Source organism: Panthera onca, chromosome B3 (assembly GCF_046562875.1).
Source record: "Panthera onca isolate mPanOnc1 chromosome B3, mPanOnc1 haplotype 2, whole genome shotgun sequence".
Classification (NCBI taxonomy): Eukaryota; Metazoa; Chordata; class Mammalia; order Carnivora; family Felidae; genus Panthera; species Panthera onca.
In genome coordinates, this window is record NC_138344.1 from 46,798,948 (window position 1) to 46,820,655 (window position 21,708).

The 21,708-nt window shown below is 44.1% G+C and overlaps 1 protein-coding gene across 1 annotated transcript in view; it reads right to left on the reverse strand.

Annotated features, from left to right (window-relative positions):
* Positions 1-21,708, reverse strand: part of MYZAP (myocardial zonula adherens protein) — an 89,440-nt gene that overhangs the window by 30,955 nt on the left and 36,777 nt on the right. Inside the window, exons 7-10 of the mRNA XM_060618405.3 lie at positions 19,655-19,780; positions 18,502-18,630; positions 14,251-14,330; positions 12,461-12,566 (exon numbers count right to left, since the gene is read on the reverse strand). Coding sequence (XP_060474388.2) covers positions 12,461-12,566; positions 14,251-14,330; positions 18,502-18,630; positions 19,655-19,780 — 441 coding nt within the window. The remainder of the gene's footprint in view (positions 1-12,460; positions 12,567-14,250; positions 14,331-18,501; positions 18,631-19,654; positions 19,781-21,708) is intronic.

The window sequence follows — 21,708 nt, forward strand, 5'->3', positions numbered from 1 at the left end:
TCTCGTAACACTGTAATTTCATAGTTATTGTATTTTTGAAGTGCATTCTCCTTGATAAAAACCACCACGGTAAGAATTTAAAAAATAATAAAGTTACCCTGTTTTCAAAAAAAAATAATAATAATAAAGCACAGGGAAATATGACAAGATTGGAATCTGCCCTACACTAATGCAACATAAAAGAACCGTTTAAAAAGGACAAGGAAAATGGTGCATTATCTCATTTTGGGGGGGAGTGAAGGGAATGAATTAAGGCCACAACAAAACGAAACTGAAAAATTGCTAAATGAAGCTCTGAGTGGGGAAAATGAAAAATCAATGAAGGAACGGAGGGGAAAAAAGGTCCATTTTTCATCTTCATGATGCTTGATTGGGTTTGTAGAAATTCATTTCCAATTAATGTGTCTTGTGGCATTCAGCCAGGCTAGATATGAACAGGGCACATATTTTAATCAATTTTTTTCTATTAAGTTTGAAGTAATATATAATAATAGAACTATACCATTCAGAAGGATCCGTTGAAACTGGCTTCTGAGGTAAAATAATCTAATTTGGTTTGATTTCTATCTTATAAGTAAAGACAACCCAACTTCTCTTTCAGGAGAGGAATAGCACCCTGATTCTCTCAGGTGCCTAAACATGGTGGGCTACATAAACATCAGGGAAGGATGAATCAACTGGTTTTCCGACCTGAGGGAGAATAATGGACCACTGGGAAGGAAGGCTTAGGGGTGTCCTGGGTACCAGGGTTATTGCTGGGTTCCCTTATTATTCTCAGAAACAACCCTAGGAGTGGTTATCCACTACAGATGAGGAAACTGAGGTTCCTAGAGTTTTATTACCCATCATTCCCTCAGCAGTCCCCTCTGATCACCTCCGTTTCAGGCTCAGTGTTAGATGCTGGGAGCACAGCAGTCAGCTAGAAAGATCTGACCTTCACCTTCATAGGCCACCTGTCCTGGTGAGGAAGGCAAGCAGTAAGCAGAAAATGAAACTCGCAAGCAAGTACAATAAAGGGAAGAACACAGTGGTGTTTCGTACCCCCTAGACAGGATGCACCTGCCGACTGCAGATGGGGTGAGGGAAGGGGTCAGACATGGGGGCTGAAGAGGGTGGCCAGCTCACCCCTCCTTGCCTGGGACTGCCCAGGCTTTAGCACTGGGAGTTTCATGTGCCTGGAGCATTCTCATTTGCTGGCAAACCAGGACAGCTGGTCACCCAAGACTGGACGCTGGCAGGGCTGAATCTAATCTATATCTAATCATATCTAATCATATCTCTCTGATTTCAAGGCTCTAGCTCCTTCTCTCCGCACAGTAAAGTTCAGAGGTCTGCTTCCACCCTCCCTATGATGACAACCCATCACTGCAATGCTGCCTGGAAATTAGGCAAGGCTGGGAAGACTGTTGGCAGGTAGTTTCTTTCACAAAGCATTTGCTGGGACCTTACGTCTTTAGGCTGTTCTTTTTCCCTCTGACTTTAGAGGAAGAAAGTGGAATGGAGAGGTGGGGAAGCGGGCACTCTAAGCTTCTCTACCCCCATGCTTTCCTCGAGAGATGCAGACCCTACACGGAACAGGTATATCCAGGGAGAAGCTTGTTTCAGTCTAATGTAGTGAGATGATGCATATGGAGGCATCCAGCTCCATACGTGGTACACAGCTGGTGCTTTAAAAATGGTAGTTTTTAAAGTGTCCCTAAAGCTCAAGTGTCCTGGAGTACAGACCCTCACCTGCACGGGCCAGGGTTCTCCTGGGAGCCTCCTAGCTGCCCTTCCTGCTTCTCTCCTCTCCTATTCGCCCAGCACCTCCTGCCAGAGACATCTGTGGTCAGATCCGACCAGGAAAAGGGCATCACTGAGGAATCAGGAGCAGGGTAACACAGGATATTTTCTCAGCTTGGTGCTGAGTGGGTGCTCACCCACAACTGGTCCCGGCCTCATTTCTGGCCTTATTATCACTCCCCATGGCAATCCAGTCAAAGTGGATTAATAGCTCTCTGAACCCACCCTACATTTTTTCTGGTCTCCGTGTTTTTGTTTTCTTTTGTTGTCACCGTTGTTATTTATTCTGTATTTTTTCTGTCATGTCCTTTGCCACCCATTCAATCCCTGCCTAGAAAAATCCAATCCACCCGGCAAGACCTGGTCAAATATCACCTCCTCCCTAAGGCCTCTGTACCCATACCTGCAACAGTGAACATTTATGGGCTCTGTGCTAAGCCCTTAGCATGCATTTCATCAATCAATCCTACAACAGCCTCCGAAGAAGGTACTATTATGATCGTACTCGTTTTGTTTGTGAGGAAACTGAATGCTGGAGAATAAGTAACTTGTTCAAGATAAAAAGCTGAGCCAAGAAAGGAGTAGGATGCAAAGCCAGGTTCAATTTACTCAAAGCCCATGAACTTAATCACTACCGTCTCCAGATTCTGTGTCACCAGCACACAGCTCATACCCCTGGTTAATACCTGTCATATTCTGCCTTGAGTTCTAACAAGTTTTAGGGTCAACCAGAAAGTCTTTTGAGGGCAAGAACTCGTCCACTTTTGCATTTTGTTCCTAAAAGACACTTCTAAAATGTTGACTAACCCATCAGGGCAGAAGAACAGGAATATTTAAAGACAGTGGCACAAGAAAACAAGTCCAGGGTGATAAAGAGGTCATGAAAAAATCAGTGGGGCAAAGATGGACTATTCAATGAGTGCTGTTAGAGAAACAAGCTTCCCGTGAGAAGAAAAAAAAAAAAAAAAAAAAAAAAAAAAAACACCACAAAAAAAAACCCACAAAACCAAAAAAAAATGGATTCCTATTCACAGTATATACACAAAAATAAATTCCACATGGATTATTCTTTATTTGTTCAACAAGTATTTATTGAGCACCTACTATATGCCAGTGACTGTTGCAGATGTTAGGAGCACAGCCAAGAACAAAACAGAGAAAAACCACTGCCCTCATGGAGCTTACATTCTAGTGGAGGGAAACAGACAATAAGTAAGCAAAATAGGTAAGTATAGTATATATAACAGGATAAGTGCTACAGAGAAAGAGTAAGGAAGAAGATAAAGGGTATGAGTGTGGGAGGCTGTAATTAAAGATAAAAAACAAAACTTTCATAAAAGTATTACACAAATAACCTTACAGCAGACAAACAAGACACACAAACAGCACCAAAGGATGGATACATTTATACCAAAATTTAAAACTTGTACATTTTACAAGATACCATAACGAAACGAACAAAAACATTGACTGGGAGAAGACAATAGCATGCAAACACATTTTGACAAACGATCGACGTTGGCAGGATCCACAGTTCCGACAGATCAGCAGGAGACAAGACAGCCAAACAGGAAAGGGAGCAAAGGATATGAACAGCCAGTTCACAAAGGCGGAAGCCTGAATGCTCAACGAGCTGATGAGAAGATGCTCAGCCGCACCTGTAGTGATGAGTGGTCTCGGGCTGAAGCAAATGAAAGTTAAAGGAGATACTGTTTCACAAATGGCTACATTTATAGTCCAACCATGCCAAGAGGTGGTGAGGATGTGGGGAAATCCACCCCCCAGGTGGGTGGAAGTCCCTCTCTGGGGACCAAGTGACTCCAACTATGTTCCGGAAGTACAGAAGCAAAGAGACGTGCTTGGCATTGTTTGTAAAAGAACAGAAATTCGGAAACAAGCTAAGTATCGATAGGACACATGACAATACATTCACACAATGAAGTATTACAGAGCCATTAAAATAAATAATTTATATTTATCTGTAACATCAGAAACAGGAATGTAATTGGGGGAAAAGTTGAATAAGAGGTACAATAAAATCTACTTATCTATTATAAATAAAAATGCACATCCATTTGTAAACACCGAAGTTAGGCTAAATACTGATGACAAATACATATGTACGTAGTAAAAGCATCAGAACATGCCCTGGATGGAGAACAAATTGCTTCTGAAGAGGGAGAGAGTAGAGAAGATGGAAAAAGATCAGAGGAATAAAAAGACAATTCTTTGTCTGTAATGTTTTCTAGGACTTGAAAGAAACCTGAAATATGCCAAAATGTTAACACTCAATTCTAGAGGACAATACATGGGTCTTTGTTTCTAGCATTCTCTATGATGTTCCATATTTACAATTTTTTCAATTAAAAAAAAAGAAGCAAATAAAAAACAAGTCAAAGAATGCACACTGGCTTTGGAGCCAAAGGTCTTGCTGTGGCCCCAGGAGCACCATCATTTGCTGAGAGACCACCTGTTACTTTTAAGTTTTAGTTTTCTGGGATTAAAAAAAAATTGTGTTAATAATATGCCCCGTAGAGGATTCATGTGGGAATGTTAGGCCTAGATGCATGGGTTTGAGATGTGAGAAACATTCTGTAGCTGGTAGTTACTTAGAACAAGAGTGTAGCTGTACAAACTACAGGCAGAATGTGGGCACCCAGGACCCTGAGAAATATTTTACAGCCAATTAGAAACAATCTCAAGAAAGAGAAAGTGAATTCAATGGCATTTGCAAACAAAAGAACCTTCTCCCTCAAAAGAACAATTTGTATCGTAAATATATTAATGAGCACATGTCATAAAATGAACCTGCAATATTTCCATAATGCACAGAAAAAAACAAGTCTCACACACGTGGTGAGCTTCCTGGTACCTTCTAAAACCTTCACATTTTAGTGTATCCAAGATTTCAAAATAAAGAAGTGAATAATATGTCGACCATGAGAATTTGAAACATTTTTAGTTACCAAAAATGAATCCTGCCTCAAACTTCAGAGTGGCACCTCCTTTGGGTGGGGTTGTGAGTGGCCAAGAGACAGAACTCTAGCCCTAGAATCCACGGCTTCCTTCCCATGCACTGCCTACTTGCTAAAGTGGGGCAAAAGCATCTGAATGAGACACAAAGACAAGTATTAACAGGAAACCCACTTTGCCAGGGAGAAGTCAGAGCAGAGAACCACCCAACATGGAAGGGACACCCAGCCCCTTAGAGAAGTCAGCCCCGTCCACTAGCTTATTAGGCTAATACCACCCACTATTACTCCTACTGCTGCTACCACTACACGTATTCAGGAACACTGTTAAGTTTTGATGACATCCCAGCACCTGTGGCTTGTCTCAAGGACATCTCTATAAAAATAAAGCAGCTGTGCAATATATTTCACTTTAATATATTTCAGTCAAATAGATGTCTCTTTTCCTCAGATACACTTCTCCTTCTCATGAAGTTAGCTGAAGCGTCTACTCAGGTAGATTGCCCATGGGGATAAAAAGCAGACCAAACCTGGCTTAAGCAAAAAGAAAGCTAAATTGACTCGCACTTTTGATCTCCATTCAGGAAGGACATCCTCAGGGCCACCTCCCACATGCAAATATAATCAAACTACACTTCTTCAGTATTGTCTGGACTGTGATCTGGAGGGGAGCATTTCCTTCCTGGAACACGGGAGGAGTTCTTCAAGCCTGCTTCCCAGCTCCTTAGCAGGTGTGCTCGGCCGCTTTTCTGTAGGTAAGGCTTCATTTTCCGAGATCTCAGAACCAGCCTCCACCTGGCACTTCCTGAATTATAGTTTAGTACTATTTTTCATTGCAGTTCTTTCTTTGATGTCTAGGAACCCACGTTTCTAAAAATATTCTTTGAGTTCTCTTGTCTCTGCAGTGTGAGGCTGGACAGGTTGAGGTGACAATGTGTGGTGTTTTCACAATTGAGAGCCCTACGTGGTCAATTTTTCCTTCCACATCATGTCCTTCCTGTTTTGTTCGTTGGGCTCATCACCAATACATGCCACCTCTTCCCAGCTGAGAAAGTACAAGATTCTTCTAATCACGAACAATAAACACAATCGCTTCCAACCCAGGCTACCATTTTATCATCTTCCAAAGAACCGGAGACTAAATCTGGAGAAGAGCTCGTGTGACATGATCTGGAAACAGTTCAATTGAGTGGATTAGGGTTGTGGACTCAGTGCTATGGCTCCTTTATCCTACCCCCATGTGGCTACATTATCACTGATGAGAAGTACTCTGAATCACTTCAACACAGGACATTTGGCAACAATGTACTTTTGTGTTATGCATTTCAGCATGGCACATGATAGTTTTAAAGTGCTAACAAACGGCTGAACCATTTAAAATGGAAGATTCTTAGGATGGGGAGAACTAAATTTTTTAAAATTATTTTGTATATAAATACTCTCCTCCAAGGACAGGCGGCTGAGATGGAACGCAGCACAGAGCACAGAAGAAAAGACAGAAGCAAATCCAGAAGATTCCATTTGGCTCAGAAGACTCCCAAAGAGGGAAGGGCAGCTTTGTGCATTAGTCAAGAAATCACCTCAGCTACTTTTGCTTTTAATTAATTTAGTTTGACTTTGGGTATACACAGCAGGAGCCCATCCACCAGGAATAATAATAATAGCAGCTAGTATTTATTGGGTATTTCCTATGTTCCAATTAGTATGTTATAAAGTATTTTATGTACATCATCTCATTTAACTCTTACAAAAAATCCTTTTGGATACTGTTATTAACCCCATTTTACAAACAAGAAAACTCTTTGAAGGGTCCCCAACTAGTAAATGCAGGTCTGATTCAAAAGTCCTTGCTCATCTCCATTTTCTATGCTACCTTTCATTTTTACCCATAAAGGTCTCTCACTGCACTTCTTCCTCAGTCTCTTACCGCAGGGGGTGCCTGTGAATTCAGGGCCTAGGTGGCAAGTTACATGGACTTGAAAAAAAGAGAATGCAAGCCCTGCTTTTGCTTACTGGCTCAAGAGCCAAAAACCCAAAACCCAGACCTCAACTCTCTGAAGAGTTCTCGCCATCTATTCTCTCTGACCCAGGTTGTTTCACCCCAAAAAGTGTTGCAGTGGGGCATCTGGGCAGCTCAGTTGGTTACCATCCGACTTCGGCTCAGGTCAGGATCTCGTAGTTTGTGAGTTCCAGCCCCACGTTGGGCTCTGTGCTGACAACTCAGAGCCTGGAGCCTGCTTCGGATTCTGGGTCTCCCTCGTTCTCTGCCCCTTCCCAACTCTCTCTCTCTCTCTCTCTCTCTCTCTCACTCACACACACAAATGAACATTAAAATTTTTTTAAACTGTTGAATTATGACATTAATTCCCCAAAAAATCTAAGGGATGATAATTAAATACTTTCATTTCATAGGAATTGCAAAAATGTTCTTTGTTTTGCACTTGAGAAGCAGTCACTATGAATACTGTTATTTCAACAAGGTATTGTGTTCTAAGAGGTACACTGTGACCAAGTGTAAGGTCTTCTGTGTAGACAGAAGCAGGGTGAGGCCAGACACCTGAACGCACAAGCACAGAGGGAAGAGGATCCCTGGAACCATTTCTGGTCTCTTTGTTAGTGGTAGGTTCTCAGCTTCCGAAGACAGTAGGTGGACTGGATTTTGTCCCTTTAAGTCTAGTATCTATTTAACAAGTAGGCCTCATCCATCTACCTTAATAACACCTCCTCTTCAGATGCACCTGGAGAGCCTCTGGAAAGTTTTTTATCTGGATACCACCAGGCCAGTACAGGACTCAGAGTGAGCTGTCAAAGAATCCTCTCCTGATGGGGCTGACAACAAGCACTAGATCCCCTGACAAGACCAGAAGATCACACATTCGGACAAGCTCTCTGGTGTCCGTGCTTGTGGTCTCTGCTCACTGGTCTCCTTGGCTCTCTTCCCTTCAGCCCTTCCTACTCCAATCCAAGTTCAGTACCAGCTTTGCACCTCAGGTACAACAGCTTCTGAGGGAAGCTGGCTCAATCTATTAACACGTGGAAATGAAAAATTCACAGCACTGGGGCAACTTGGTGGCTCAGTTAGTTGAGCATCCAACTTTGGCTCAGGTCATGATCTCACGGTTCGTGGGTTCGAGCCCCTCATCAGACTCTGTGCTGAGAGCTCAGAGCCTGGAGCCTGCTTCAGAGCCTGTCTCCCTCTCTCTCTCTGCCCCTCCCCTTGCTCATGCTCACTCTCTTTCTCAAAAATAAACATTAAAAAAAAAAAAGAAAAAAAATTTAGAGCACCGGTTCTGAATGCTGGCTGCACACTGGAATCTCGTGTAGCTTGAAAAGCCAAAATCCCTGCAATACCCAGTGCCTTCTTCCCACCTCCATCTGCCAGGTTTGGCCATGTTGTAAAGCCCCCCAAATGATTCTAATGTGCAGCCTGGGCGGAGAAGCACTAGTAAGAAAATCAATGCCTTCTACCTTTGCACTCATTAAACATCTAAATCATAGAGGGGGACAAGCGGGGAGTGGAACTGCTTTCCACAAAAGAAAAGTCTAAAGAAAGAATGTATCTTCCGCAATGGAAAGGAAACCTAGACACTTCCCATTGGAAGAACCATTTCGCCCATCACAATGGCAGTGGGAAATGAGAAGGAGGCGATAAAATGAAAGACGCTATTTATTAAACTACTATGTAGTCACCTTAATAATATCATGGCCTATTGGCAAAAATGTAAGCCTCCCCCTCCCCCTTTTTGAGGACAAACAAGAATTTGTTCTTTCCTCCAGGCAATTTTCCCCTTGGCAAGAAAGCCACTTTGCTTGGCTGGGGACCTCCTTGGTGAGAGCAGGTAAAGAGGGGTGAATGATCCTGCTGACTGAGGAGCTCACAGGTAAAGATGTCTAGGCTTCACAGCTCTGGCCTCAGGCTCCGCCCAGCCTTCTGCTCCCCACCCCCCATCTCCTGGTTCCTTTAAAGGCAAGCTAAAGAATGCAGATGGACTCAAGACACAGAACCTAACCCCAACAAGGCTTTTTCAACAGAACAAAGAAGCCCAAAGGCAAGGATTCTGGGAGGCAGGTAACACCAGATGGGAAGACCCAGGAGGGCAGGACCACAGGTGCACTGCCCCCCACCCTGCACCCAGCCCCCCCCCCCCCCCCCCCCCGCACAGACAAAGAAAGTGCTGGTGCTTAGCTAGTGAACAGACAGACCACTCAATTTCCCTACAAGTGCTATTTTTTTTTCCAGTCTCTCCATATTTTCCAGCAAACGCTTAAAAGTCTAAAAGGGTCATATACGGGCTTATTTTGTTTTTAACTTTTTTGTCAGAGCCAGAACCCGTTAGAAGAATTAGTGATGGGAGCAAGGGAGCCAATCCCTGACATCCACCACAAAAGGAGCCTTAATTCGGTATTAAGATCTAGCCTAGTGGGGGTATCTGGTGCCACACTTATCACAACACTTTGCACTGAACGTGACCCCATAAGATATATACCAACCTTTCATTTCAGAAGGGCCTATCCTGCCTGACCTGCAGTCAGACCATCTTATATGCACAAGTCCTTACTGACATATACTGTCCCACACAGTGAAAATCAAGTCCTTATCAGGCCAAGGATGGCTTAGTTTTTATTTCATTATTATTATTGTTATTATTATTAAATTCTATTCTACTCAGGTTGAAGGAAATACATGGCTTAATATTTAAGGATTCCAAAAACCTCCATAATAATACCTTTTTCAGTCTTAAGCTGAAAAAAAGAAGCCCATCTCAGTAAACTAAGTTTCTTCACAGACATTGCGGCTAAAATGATGCCAGCAATGGACAGAGACGAGTCCCCACCCTTGGGAAACGTGAGGCTATCACATGGCTAAGCTTTCAGGCTTCATGTGAGGGAAGCAAAAGTGTCCCTAACATCTGCCACACATAAAGTTTGCCTCTACTTCTAGGTCAAGTTTGTCTCGATATCTAGAGAGCTGGGGTTCACAGATATAAACTTCTCAAGTCAGAGGTTATGAATTTGCGATTTTGCTTATTATGCAACATAATGAGATGATAATAACAGCCCAGTAAACAATAAAGCATCCTTTATATAAGGAGCTTCTAGCTCAACTCCTAGATCACTAGGAATGCACTCGTGAGGAAGGGCTAAATACCCTCCCAAGGCAGCCAGTACTAGGAATGTTTTCTTTATGTGAAGCGAAAAGCTGAAGTTTGCCTCTTTGCAAGTGCCACCCAGTGGTTCTGGCCTGGCCTTGCATTGCAGTATTAAGAATACATTCTCGGGGCGCCTGGATGGCGCAGTCGGTTAAGCGTCCGACTTCAGCCAGGTCACGATCTCGCGGTCCGTGAGTTCGAGCCCCGCGTCAGGCTCTGGGCTGATGGCTCGGAGCCTGGAGCCTGTTTCCGATTCTGTGTCTCCCTCTCTCTCTGCCCCTCCCCCGTTCATGCTCTGTCTCTCTCTGTCCCAAAAATAAATAAAAAAAAAAAAAAAAAAAAAAAAGAATACATTCTCTCATCTCCATGGCTGTTTTCTAAGATGTGAATTCAGCTCTCATGCCGCTCCTTGGCCATCTCTTCCCCCAGCCCTCAGCCATGCCCTGAATCACAGCAGCTCTCAATTCCTTTCTTTCTCCCTGCTCTTCTAAATGTGCTCCTCTGTCGATGTCCCTCTTCCATGTTTCTAACTTAAAAGAAAAAAAAATGTATTCACATCAACAGCTGCAGCAACGGATATTTTAAACCATCCTTTTGTTGTGTAAGTTAACATGGTATACTGGGCAAACACATTAATTCTTAGCATCTGATTTAGATAGTAGTTTAAAGTTAGAATAAAAAAATCTCTTTTCTTTCCAGTCTCCATGCACTGTTGAAACCCAGCTGTCCCCTAGGTGGTGCTCACTCTGATGGTGCCACCCTAAATGTCAGCGTGTGATTTCCTTCTGACGACTGCATCTTCTACACCACATCATCGGGACTTAGAGAAGTCTATCTGGGAGATAGTAAGTCACAGGTAGAGAAGCAAGGCATGGACAGTGGTCTTTATACACCAACCTATTTTCATATATCGATTTTCCCCTACGCCCTTCAAAGCGGTATGCCTGTTATATTCCAGAAATTAGAAAACAGAATGCTCAACTAATTGACTGTGTCTCTTTAAGAAGTATCTCTGATTTTGGGACTGATCTTAAACCCTTACAGAGAATAACTGAAAAGAAGCCAACTAGTATGAGGTTTGGTTCACTGGCTCCCTAATACATGAAAACAATGCAAAGTTGAGAGAAATGCAGTGCTCTACAGTCAAAGAGCCCCATGGAAACAGGGCCAGCCTTGCCCCAGACATCTTGCATGTAAAATTCAGAAGCAGAGAAGCTATGATCTGACATCCATGGTTCCCCAAGTGCCTTTCTCACAACTGCTCCAGCCTGCCTGTGCTATGGGAGTGCACAGGGACTGCTCCTTCCACTATTCTGCTCCCTGAGGCTTGCAGATGAGCCAATATAAGGCACACAAGACTTAACGCAGTATGAATGGATTTCTTGTTTAGGCAACAGATTTCACCTAATGTATACATTTATCCTTCAAGAGAACAAAGTAGCCCTTCACAGCTTCACAGTTCCCTGACCCAAACCTCACTCCAACATTATCACCAACAGTTTACAGATTAATGAAATAGATATACTTTTAGTATCTTTGTCGTGTGTGTGTGTGTGTGTGTGTGTGTGTGTGTGTGTGTGGTTTTTACTAGAAGTAGACATGCTTTTAATTTTAATGATTCATTAATAAAATAGATAACTTTTCAGAGTAGTGTTTAATATAAGGAAAACGTGGAGTTTTTTTTTTTTTTTCAGTTTTTCCAATGCCAACCAATTGTTTAATTAAACTAAAAGCCTTTTCTTTTCTTTGCAAGATAGAGAATCAGGTTGCAGGGAATTCTTATAAGCCTGTTAGTACTAACTGTTCCTTTTTTCTATCCAATTTATTAATTCAGCAAGAAAGATACAATAACATGAGATTAGCTATACCACAGCTTGGGCTTTCCTCTATCGAGCACCACGAGAGAGAGAAAGAGATTTTAGTAACACAATTAAAATAATTTGTTTTCCTCCTGCAGAAATATTAATGTTCAACTTACCTGTTTTTTTTTTCCGTTTAGAAAAACAGGCAAGCAAGCTATGTCCAGCATATAGTCTGATATCCCACAGACAGATGGAGAGAGAAGAGATAGAGAAGACACTGAGGGAAGAAGGGAGAGGAGGGAGGAGGAAGGAGGAGATGGAGAGGGGAGAGGGGAGAGGAGAGAAAGGACACCTGTCCACAGAGGAAGGAAAGATGGAGTGGTCGCTGGGAGAGAGGCAGCCAGGTACAAAGAAGTGCAGAGACCTGACTAAAGGAAACTTTTCCTGTCACACCCTTGGGTCCCCTGGGCTGCAGGTGCCCATTTGGGGAATTGCTGCCCTCTGAAACTGAGTGACCTTACGACTGTGCTTCCCAGTCTTCTTAACTATAACCCTCTGATCTGATTAGAAAGATAATCACCAGCCTGCAGAGGGACATATGAGGAAATTTTCCTCTGGGCCACGAACACAGTGGCCTGAGCACGTTCACTTGTGAGCCACACAAAACTGAGCTGAGAGTCAGATCCAGATCCAGGGCCGAAGTGTCCCCATAACAGACAGTAATCCTGGCCCGTGACCTTTCACAGCGGCTTACCTCCTCAACCATCTGTTTGACTTTCTTCTGCTGGCAATGCACCATGTCGTCTAGGTGTCTGATCCGTTCCCGGAGGCTGGCAGATGCCTCCTCCAGCTGCTGATACCTGACCGAAAGAGAACAAAGAGGCATGGAGTCCTAAACCAAAGCAGCAACACCAGCAAGGAGAGTCACCACCCAGGGAACACTGCCAGAACAAGAACGAGAACTCCATCATGCATCGTGTCTCCTGGGGATGAACGAGGGCTCGACCACCCTGCTACAGGAGGAACCATGGGACTCTTTCTCAAGCTCCCACTTGCAAGTTTTACCTTGTTTAAGGACAGTGACTCTACTTTCCAGGGACTAAAACAGATAGTTTTTTTGCACCACTTACAGAATGAGGGGCTCTCTGTTCTGGAACTAATACAATATTGGAAGATCCCAATAAAATGCCTTGATTCAGATAACGGAGGAGGAGAGGAGTCTAGTATGCAGAACACAATATCTGAAATCAAGTGGCCGAGTCCTGGGAAGTCTGGAATTGTAGTCTTCTACACATCATTTATTTGGGGAAAATGGGGAACATGTTGAAGGACTTTCTCTGCATCAAAACAGATTGGGCTGCATCATAAAACATTTCATAGTTTTGTTTTAAAACAGCACAAACTGGGCGCCTGGGTGGCTCAGTCAGTTAAGCATCCGACTCCAGGTTTCGACTCAGGTCATGATCTCGCGGTTTGCGGGTCTGGGTCCTGTGTCGGGCTCTGTGCTGACAGTGCAGAGCCTGCTTGGGATTGTCTCTCCCTCCTCTGCCCCTTCCCTACTTGCTTTCTCTCTCTCTCAAAAATAAAGTTTAAAATAAATAAATAAATAATCAGCACAAACTATCTTCTGACTTTGCTCCATTCAGTGAAACCAGAGGAACCAGCAGGCAGATGCCTCAGTTCTTCGGGGCCACTGGAATGGAGCACTGGACAAAGGGTCTGGTGGGGTTTGCTGACCACTACAGCACTCTGCCAGGTCCCTCCTCAGCACTACGTTCAAATCTACAGCAGAGTGCAAACTGTGAAGTTGCCAAGAGGCAAGAGAACAGATGTTTTTCGGCGTGTACCATATGGCAGGCAGCATGCCCACCGGCTCCCTCACTACTAATGACCCCATAAGATGGGCACTGCCATAGTCACTGCAACCCCCTCCCCTTTAAAAAGAATTCTCAGTTTACAGATCAGCAAAGAATCTCAGCTAAGTTAAGTAACTCGTTCAAATTGCTCAAATCATCTCCACTCGTTTTCCTTCACCAGAGAGCCATGCATGTCCTCTCTGCCTTCCGATTTCTAGAGGGGACCAAGTCCTGCTCCCTCATTTTCCATGCAGGGCTTTATACGCCCATAGCCAGGGGACGAGGCAAGGTCTGAGTCAACAATGTTTGGAAACCAAAAAAGGCATTTTAAAATTAGTTTCCACTGCAATGGTATTAGTCACAGCTACTGAGTTTTCTCATCCACAAGGTGCATCCTGTGGAGTCAAAGGTTACGAAGAACATTTATAGACTGAACTTTTGCACCCAAGACAGTCTGCGGTGTGCTCCCCCTGTGCTAACAATCAACCGCAGGCTGGAAGACGTGGCTGTGAGCTACTGAAGAAACTGGCCCTGCAGTGGAAGCTCTCAGGCCAAGATTTTACAAACAGAAGTCTGCAGCAGGGATGGCCAAATGAAGGAAAAGGCGAGGAAATGGAGAGCCCACAGAAACACAGCATGGCCGCCCCAGCGTGTAAAGCCAGTACAAGATAAAGGGCAGCGGTCTTACCTTTCCTTGTCAGAACCAGTTATTTCCCCTGACATTTCTGTTTCATGCTCCAGGAGCTGTAGCTGTAGTTGATGGCGTTCCTAAAACAGACACCGACATTGGAATCAATGGATTCCAGGCTGGACAGGGAATGTGTATTGAGCAATTCCAGCGCTGGTCAGTTCAAGTTCCCTGTGGGATTTCCACATCCACTCACCAGAGTCCAAACAGAGCTCAAAAAAACCACATCTCTTGGATTGCATTTACAGATGTATTTGTGAATTAGAGACAAATATGCTGGAGGAAGCCAGATTTATTTTTTAAAAAAGGAACCAATCAACTTAGGTTCAGGTATCTCGTGAAAATTTACAGTTCTAAAATATGAAAATCAATACTCTGAAGTCAGTGTCCTATGATATTGCAAAATGCTTATTATTTTCTGCATTATCAAGAAAAGAGTCTCTGGGATTTGGGTAACATCCTATACACTAAGCTGGCGGGGTTGACACAGGTATGTATGTTCAGTTGTACAAATGTACTGTGGTAGTCAGAATAATGGATGGCCGCCCAATGATGTCCACATCCTAATCCCTGAAACCTGTGAATATGTTGCCTTACACATAAAAAGGAACTTGCAGATGTGATTAAGTTAAGGGTGTTAAAATGGGGGAATGATTCTGGATTATCCAGCTGGGACCTTATTGAAGGAGGAAGAAGGGCTGGAGACAGAGATTGGAAAATGCTACACTGCTGGCTTGGAAGCTGCCAGCTAGAGCCCTCAGTCAAGGAATGCAGGCGGTTTCTAGAAGTTAGAAAAGGCTAGGAAAAAGGGGCACCTGGGTGGCTCAGTCGGTTAAGCATCCGACTTCAGCTCAGGTCATGATCTCACAGGTTGTGAGTTTGAGCCCCACGCCGGGCTCTGTGCTGACAGCTCAGAGCCTGGAGCCTGCTTTGGATTCTGTCTCCCTCTCTCTGCCCCTCCCCTGCTCGCGCTCTGTGTCTCTCTCAAAAATAAATAAACATTAAAAAAAAAATTTAAGTTTATCCAGAAAGGTAACATAAGAACACGGACAATTATTTGTGTGGACAAAGTAGAAAATGTTGACAAAATCGTAGTATCCATCATAATCAAAATTGCTCTAAATACATTACAGATGTCAGTGTAATAGATTTCCTTAAAATGAAATTTATCAAATTCTGTTCATGCTATTGGGCCCTAAGTATTACTGTGCCTCATCGTTATTCTCAGAGATTCTCCCAACAAGTTTTTACCACCAAATTATTAAAAGCAAGTCTTTGACAATCTAACTCCCATAACTTCTGATGCCACAAGCTGTGATACCCAAGGAACAGACCAAAGAGATGGGGGAACAGCCCACTCTGGCAGGAAGACCGTATTATCACTGATGGATAAAAGAAGACCAACTTCGTGTGGGGTTTTGATTTTGTTTTTAAATCTCTCCAGCAGGGCACCTGGGTGGTTCAGGCAGTTAAGCAGCCAACTTCAGCTCAGGTCATGATCTCATGATTCATGGGTTCGAGCCCGACGTTGGATCCGCTATCACCCTCTCTGTCTGCCCCTCCCATGCCTTTGTATACACTCTGTCTCTCAAAACTAAGCATTTTATTTAAAATAATCAATCAATCAATCTCTCCTGCAAAGACCTTCTTACCGCCCACCTGGGCGGAATGCTCCCCTGTTCTCATATGGTTGCCTGCTGGCTGGAAGTTTACATAAGCCCTGAAATAATAGTGACAGATGTCCCACGAGTGAGCCCCCCAAGGCAGACTCAAAAAAAAAAAAAAAGCTGTAATAGAGTCAGGGCTTTTCTAAACTGATGTACAACAAATTTTAAGTCAACACTATGCGACAAGTTCTTACATTTGTATATAACTGTGAAACCACTACCCAAGCACAGAATGTTACGTTTTCCACAGCAGGGTCCCTGAGAGATCACACCCCTTAAAAGATTTCTACTAATCAGAAAAGAAAGGTGTTTTGAAAATCCAAAAATAGGAGCAAGCAGGATATGACACTGCCACAGTTCATGCCTGTGGACATGCTGTTCACATAGTGTGTGAGAGAGATTTGGCACAATTCCCGCTCCCTGAGGGAGGAGGAGCAGTAAATTAGAATACCTAATCCTAGCTAAATAAAGCTAGCATACCTCAAGCCTAAATGCAAAAGATTTAGAAAAAGAACAAATCTTTTTCTGTCAGAAAAAGGTGACAGGACTTGAGGAACATCATGTGTCACACAAATGCTGACAGGGAGGGCCGGCCTTACCACCTCCCCTGGCCTCCCGCCCATCGCCTCTCACACAGGCTCCATGTGGAAATCAGTGGGGAAAAATGCTGGACACTTTCAGAATCCCAAGGGTACAAAGAAGATAAGCCAGGGGCGCCTGGGTGGCTCGGTCGGTTAAGCGTCTGACTTCGGCTCAGGTCATGATCTCGCGGTTTGTGAGTTCGAACCCCGCGTCGGGCTCTGTGCTGACAGCTCAGAGCCTGGAGCCTGTTTCAGATTCTGTGTCTCCCTGTCTCTCTCACCCTCCCCTGTTCATGCTCTGTCTCTCTCTGTCTCAAAAATAAATAAACGTTAAAAAAAAAAAAATTTAAAAAAAAAAAAAAAAAAAGAAAAGAAGATAAGCCATAAAAAAGGCCCAGCCAAGAAAAAGTTGACTGGGGACAGACACTCAGGCAAGTCTGTGACAAAATCGAATCAGAGACACACATTTCAGAGCCACTACTATATGCCAGGCACCATGCTTAGCACTTTGTGTGGGCTTTTCTCATTTACTCCTCACAAAGCCTTAAGAATTATTATTATCAGCATTTTACAGAAAAGGAAACTCAGTTTGGAAGAGTCAAGTAACTGCCCACAAATACAAAGAGAGGCACGATTCAAACCCTAGGCTGCCTGATTCTAAAACCTGTATTTTTAGCCACCCCATGGGCAGTCTCTATAAGACGGCATCCTGTTCAAAACACAAGCTGCCCACTCACTTTGTGCTTGTGCGTGGCAGGAAAATCTGTCATCCACAGGGAGCATTTGCATGACTAGTATCTTCTCTTGTTTCAGGGAAGCAGAATTTGGGAGAAAGCTCACCTATGTTCTAGAAAAATGCCATCATGGCACAATCTTCACGACTACCGCCTCCAACCTATACTGATGTGAGTTGTAAACATACAGCTTTACCCTCTTCTCTTCAATAAAAGATAGGATTCTGTTTTCCCAAGGAAGAGAGGTGAGGCAATAATGGATCCTTCGCTTTTCTCAAGTCTCTTCCAAATAGAGACAGATCCTAAAGCAGAGGCCCCCATAAGCCCTGAAGCTGAATCCAGAACACTGAATTTAATACCATTCCCACCCTGGTTACACCTCACCTTGTCCGGGGACTGTACAGGGGCCTATGTTGCAGATACCAGGGGTAAGGAGACCTCTCTCAGAATCACTGGAAGCCTAGGTGTTGACCTTGCTCACACTGTCATTATCCCTTGCTCATCACCAGCCTCAGAATGCTCAGCATGAGTCACTGGGTACTTCTATGTCACGGTCCTGGCAGGTCACTGCTATTCTGCAGACCCACACGCTGGTAAGAGCCATCCTCCAGAAACCAGCCACAGCTTTGGCCCTAAACTACCACTCCTCCCCCAGAAGTCAGCTGTCACCTGCTAAAGGTCCCTCTTCCCTCTTCTTCTTTCCTGCTTTTTCTCTTTCCTCTCTTCCACCCCTTCTTCCTGTTTTCCACTTTCTGCCTAATTTCAGCTTCCTCCCTTCTCTAAATTGGCTTCATTATCTCAGCTCATCTCCCGCCTTCCACAGCCTACCCCCATCCCCACCCGCACACAAAGAAAATGTGGTCTCCTCCGCTCTGCCATATGAGAGAAAAGCCAACCTTTCAGATGCATGCCCAAGAAACAGCACACTCAGGGTGTTGATGTAACATTTAAATAAGGTTTGGTTACTCAATGAGTAAACGAAATTCACGCCTGGGACCCCAGCAAAGCAGGGTGCTAAAATATTAATTTTTATAAATCATTACAGGTGGAATGTTTTTTAAAGCATCAAAATAATTACCAATGAGAGTTCTGTTGGACTTCATGCTTTTCTTACAGCTTTGTCTTTCCTGTTTAAATCACAAATCGGAGGGATGGGAGGGATGGGTGCTGAGGGCTTCTCACACCTTCAGACAGGCCTGCAGGGGACTGCAGAGATGGGGTAGGGGGGTCTGGGCAAGTGGGTGCTGGGCCAAGAGCAGTGTCTGTTACCTTTTCCATGCGCTCAATCAGCCTGTCCAGCTCTCCAATCTTCTGGTCCTTCTCCTCTAGGCTGATCTCCGCCGCCTCCATCTTTTTATTGGCTTCTTCAATAGCTTTCAGAAAACTATTGGTTTCTTCCTGCAAAACAAACACACCATCCTCAGCACAGCCATGGAGTCTAGGTTAGGCTGCTAACTAGGGTCCAAATGGTGCTGGCCTTGCTAAATCATGTCTCTTTAAAAGCATAGCCTTGGGGCTTAGCAGTGTTGTGAACTCAGATCATGAACTCAACTCCCATGATTCTGGTTCTCATACGTAAATAAAGAAACATCACGTGGCCTTTTAACGGGCCTAGTTATATTTTCTTCTTTCTCCCTACCTGAGTCCTTATGTCTGAAAAAAGAAAGAAGTCTACAGATGTTCTTTCTCCCTTGACTGGATGCTTGAAGGGTCACTGTATTTGCCCACAGTGCAAAGTGGAGCAGGGGCCACATGTGGAATTGAATGCAGAATGTCCAGACCGTTCTCCCACAATGCAAAGCACCAACTCAGTCAACCATTCAGACATCTACTGAGCTTTAAGAACACAAGATAAGGCAGCCACGGACTCCCTGCCTTCAAGGAACTTGTACTCTCTCCTAGAGAACCCAGGATGGGAGACGGACAGTCCAACTCTAATAACAGGAAAAACAGGATGCGGCAGCAAGGAGCGGAGAGAGAGCAGGGGTTCCCAAAGACAGCGGACACTTCTAGTGAACGGGAAAGATTTCACTCACCAAGAGGGTGGCATTTTCAAGGCCTTTCAGGAGCTTAGGTGGGAGCAAAGGCAGGGGAGGAAGGTATTTCAGGTGGAGAGGAGCAGGCGGGGGGGGGGGGGGGGGGGAAAGGGCGTGGCTGCAGGTAAGTCAGGGACCTGCCGGGAGGCTGGCTGGAGTGTACTTGGAGGCAGAGACTGGGGGCCACTGTGGGAAAAGAGGGGGATGAGCAGAGGAAGGGAGGGAGAAACGGGGGAGGGAGTGAGCAAGTGAATAAACAACCTGCCCCTCGCCCGTGTTAGAGTCCACGGACTCCCCTCCAAGCAGAAGCCCTGCTACGCAAGCCTTGCCAGCAATAACGAACCCCGCGCTCCCTGCTGCTTCCTGGGCAGCTGTGACATACACACCAGCAGAGCCTCCTTCTCGGCACTGTGCTTCCGCTGCTCTTCCTGCAGCTTCTCCTCGTACTGGCTGTACAGCTTCTTGGTCATCTCTCGCATCACCTCGGCGTTGGCTTCCTGGGAGGATTCCACCTACGGAGACACGCATCTCAGAGCTCCAGCTCTTGCAGGTTCCGGGGGAACCAGCACCTTTTGCACCATGTGTGTCACCTGTGAACACGATGGGGTGAACCCCCAGACCAAGACTCTGCGGGAGACAGAAGCAGCAGGAGCTAATGGGAGAGGGACCCCGTTGGGAGGAAGGGAGAGGGCGAGTGGAGGGGCAGAAAAAGAAAGAGCAGTACCTCACACTATGGTATCAGGACAAACACATTCCACACGAGTGATGCTTTCACAAGACAGAAACATACCTAAGTATCAGCCCTGGTTCCCAAATTTAGCCTTAAATTGAATTCTCTCGAAAATGTGTCCACGATTTGCTATCTTCTTAACCGCTTTTTCTTCAATGACTTTTCCTGCCTAATGTCTTTTGATCCTGAAGTTTTATTATCTTTTATTCTATCGATTTCAACAAACTTTTTATCTGGATAATATTTCCATGCCCTAACTGGCATCAAAACGACAAGCTTTTTTAATTCTCGAGGATTCTGTTGTGGGCCCAAAAATCAGTACATTATTAGAATTGGGTCAGAGTGTGATAAAGTATAAAATTAAAAAAAATTCATGGGGTGCCTGAGTGGCTCAGTCGGTTAAGCATCCAACTTCAGCTCAAGTCATCATTTTGCAGTCCATGGGTTTGATCCCCGCATCGGGCTCTGTGCTGACAGCTCAGAACCTGGAGCCTGCTTCAGATTCTCTGACTCCCTCTCTCTCTGTCCCACCCCACTCACACTTTGTCTCTGTCTCTGAAAAATGAATAAACCTTAAAAAAAAATTCAAAGGTTACCTGTAGAAGGAAGGAAGGAGTAAGAGAGGAAGGGAATATTACAGATACAGATATTCTATTTTTGAACATACTGTTTTGTAGATTTGACTCTGAATCACATAAACTGTTTATCTGTTAGCAAAAAAAATTAAATTCCAAGAAATTACCTACCAAGACCATTCGATGGGCAAAGAATAGTCTTTTCAACATACAGCACTGGGACAAGTGGATAGCCATATACAAAAGAATGATGTTAGAAACCTAACACACCATATCCAAAAATTAAGTCAAAATGGATCAAAGGTTTAATCATAAAAGCCAAAACTATAAAACTCTTAGAGGAGAACATAAGGTCAATCTTTCTGACCTTTGATGAGGCAATGGTTTCTTAGATATAACACCAAAAGCACATGTGACAAAAGCTAAATTGAGGGGCGCCTGGGTGGCTCAGTCAGTTAAGTGTCTGACTCTTGATTTCAGCTCAGGTCATGATCTCCTGGTTTGTGGTTTCGAGCCCCAAAATGTGTTCTATGCTAATAGCACAGCACAGAGCCTGCTTGGGATTCTCTCTCTCTGCCCTTCCCCCCAGGCTCTCTCGTTCTCTCAGAATAAACAAATAAACTTTAAAAGTTAAAAAAATATATAAATAGAAAGACTTCATCAGTATTTAATATTAAAACTTCTGCGCTTCAAAAGGATACCATCAAGAAAGTGAAAAGACAACCCAGATAGAGAAAAGATCCACAAATCACATCTCTAATAACTTGTATCCAGCATATATAAAAAAATGTACAACTCAATAATAGAATATAAATAATCCAATTTTAAAATGGGCAAAGGAACTAATGGGTATCTTCTTTGGGAAGATACACAAATGACCTATAAGCACAAGAAATATGCTCAACATCATCAGCTATCAGGGAAACACAAAACCACAAAGAGACAGCACTTCACACCCCTAGGATGGCCACAAGCAGTGAGACAGTAACAAGTGTTGGTGAGGATGTGGAGAAATCAGAATCCTAGGCTGCAAGTGTATTTCTAGATTATTTTTCAAACTGTTTGGCTTTTTCCCCCACCGTGTGCACCCGGTACTTAAAATTTTGTTATGTCAGAGAAGCCAGGAGGCCTTTGA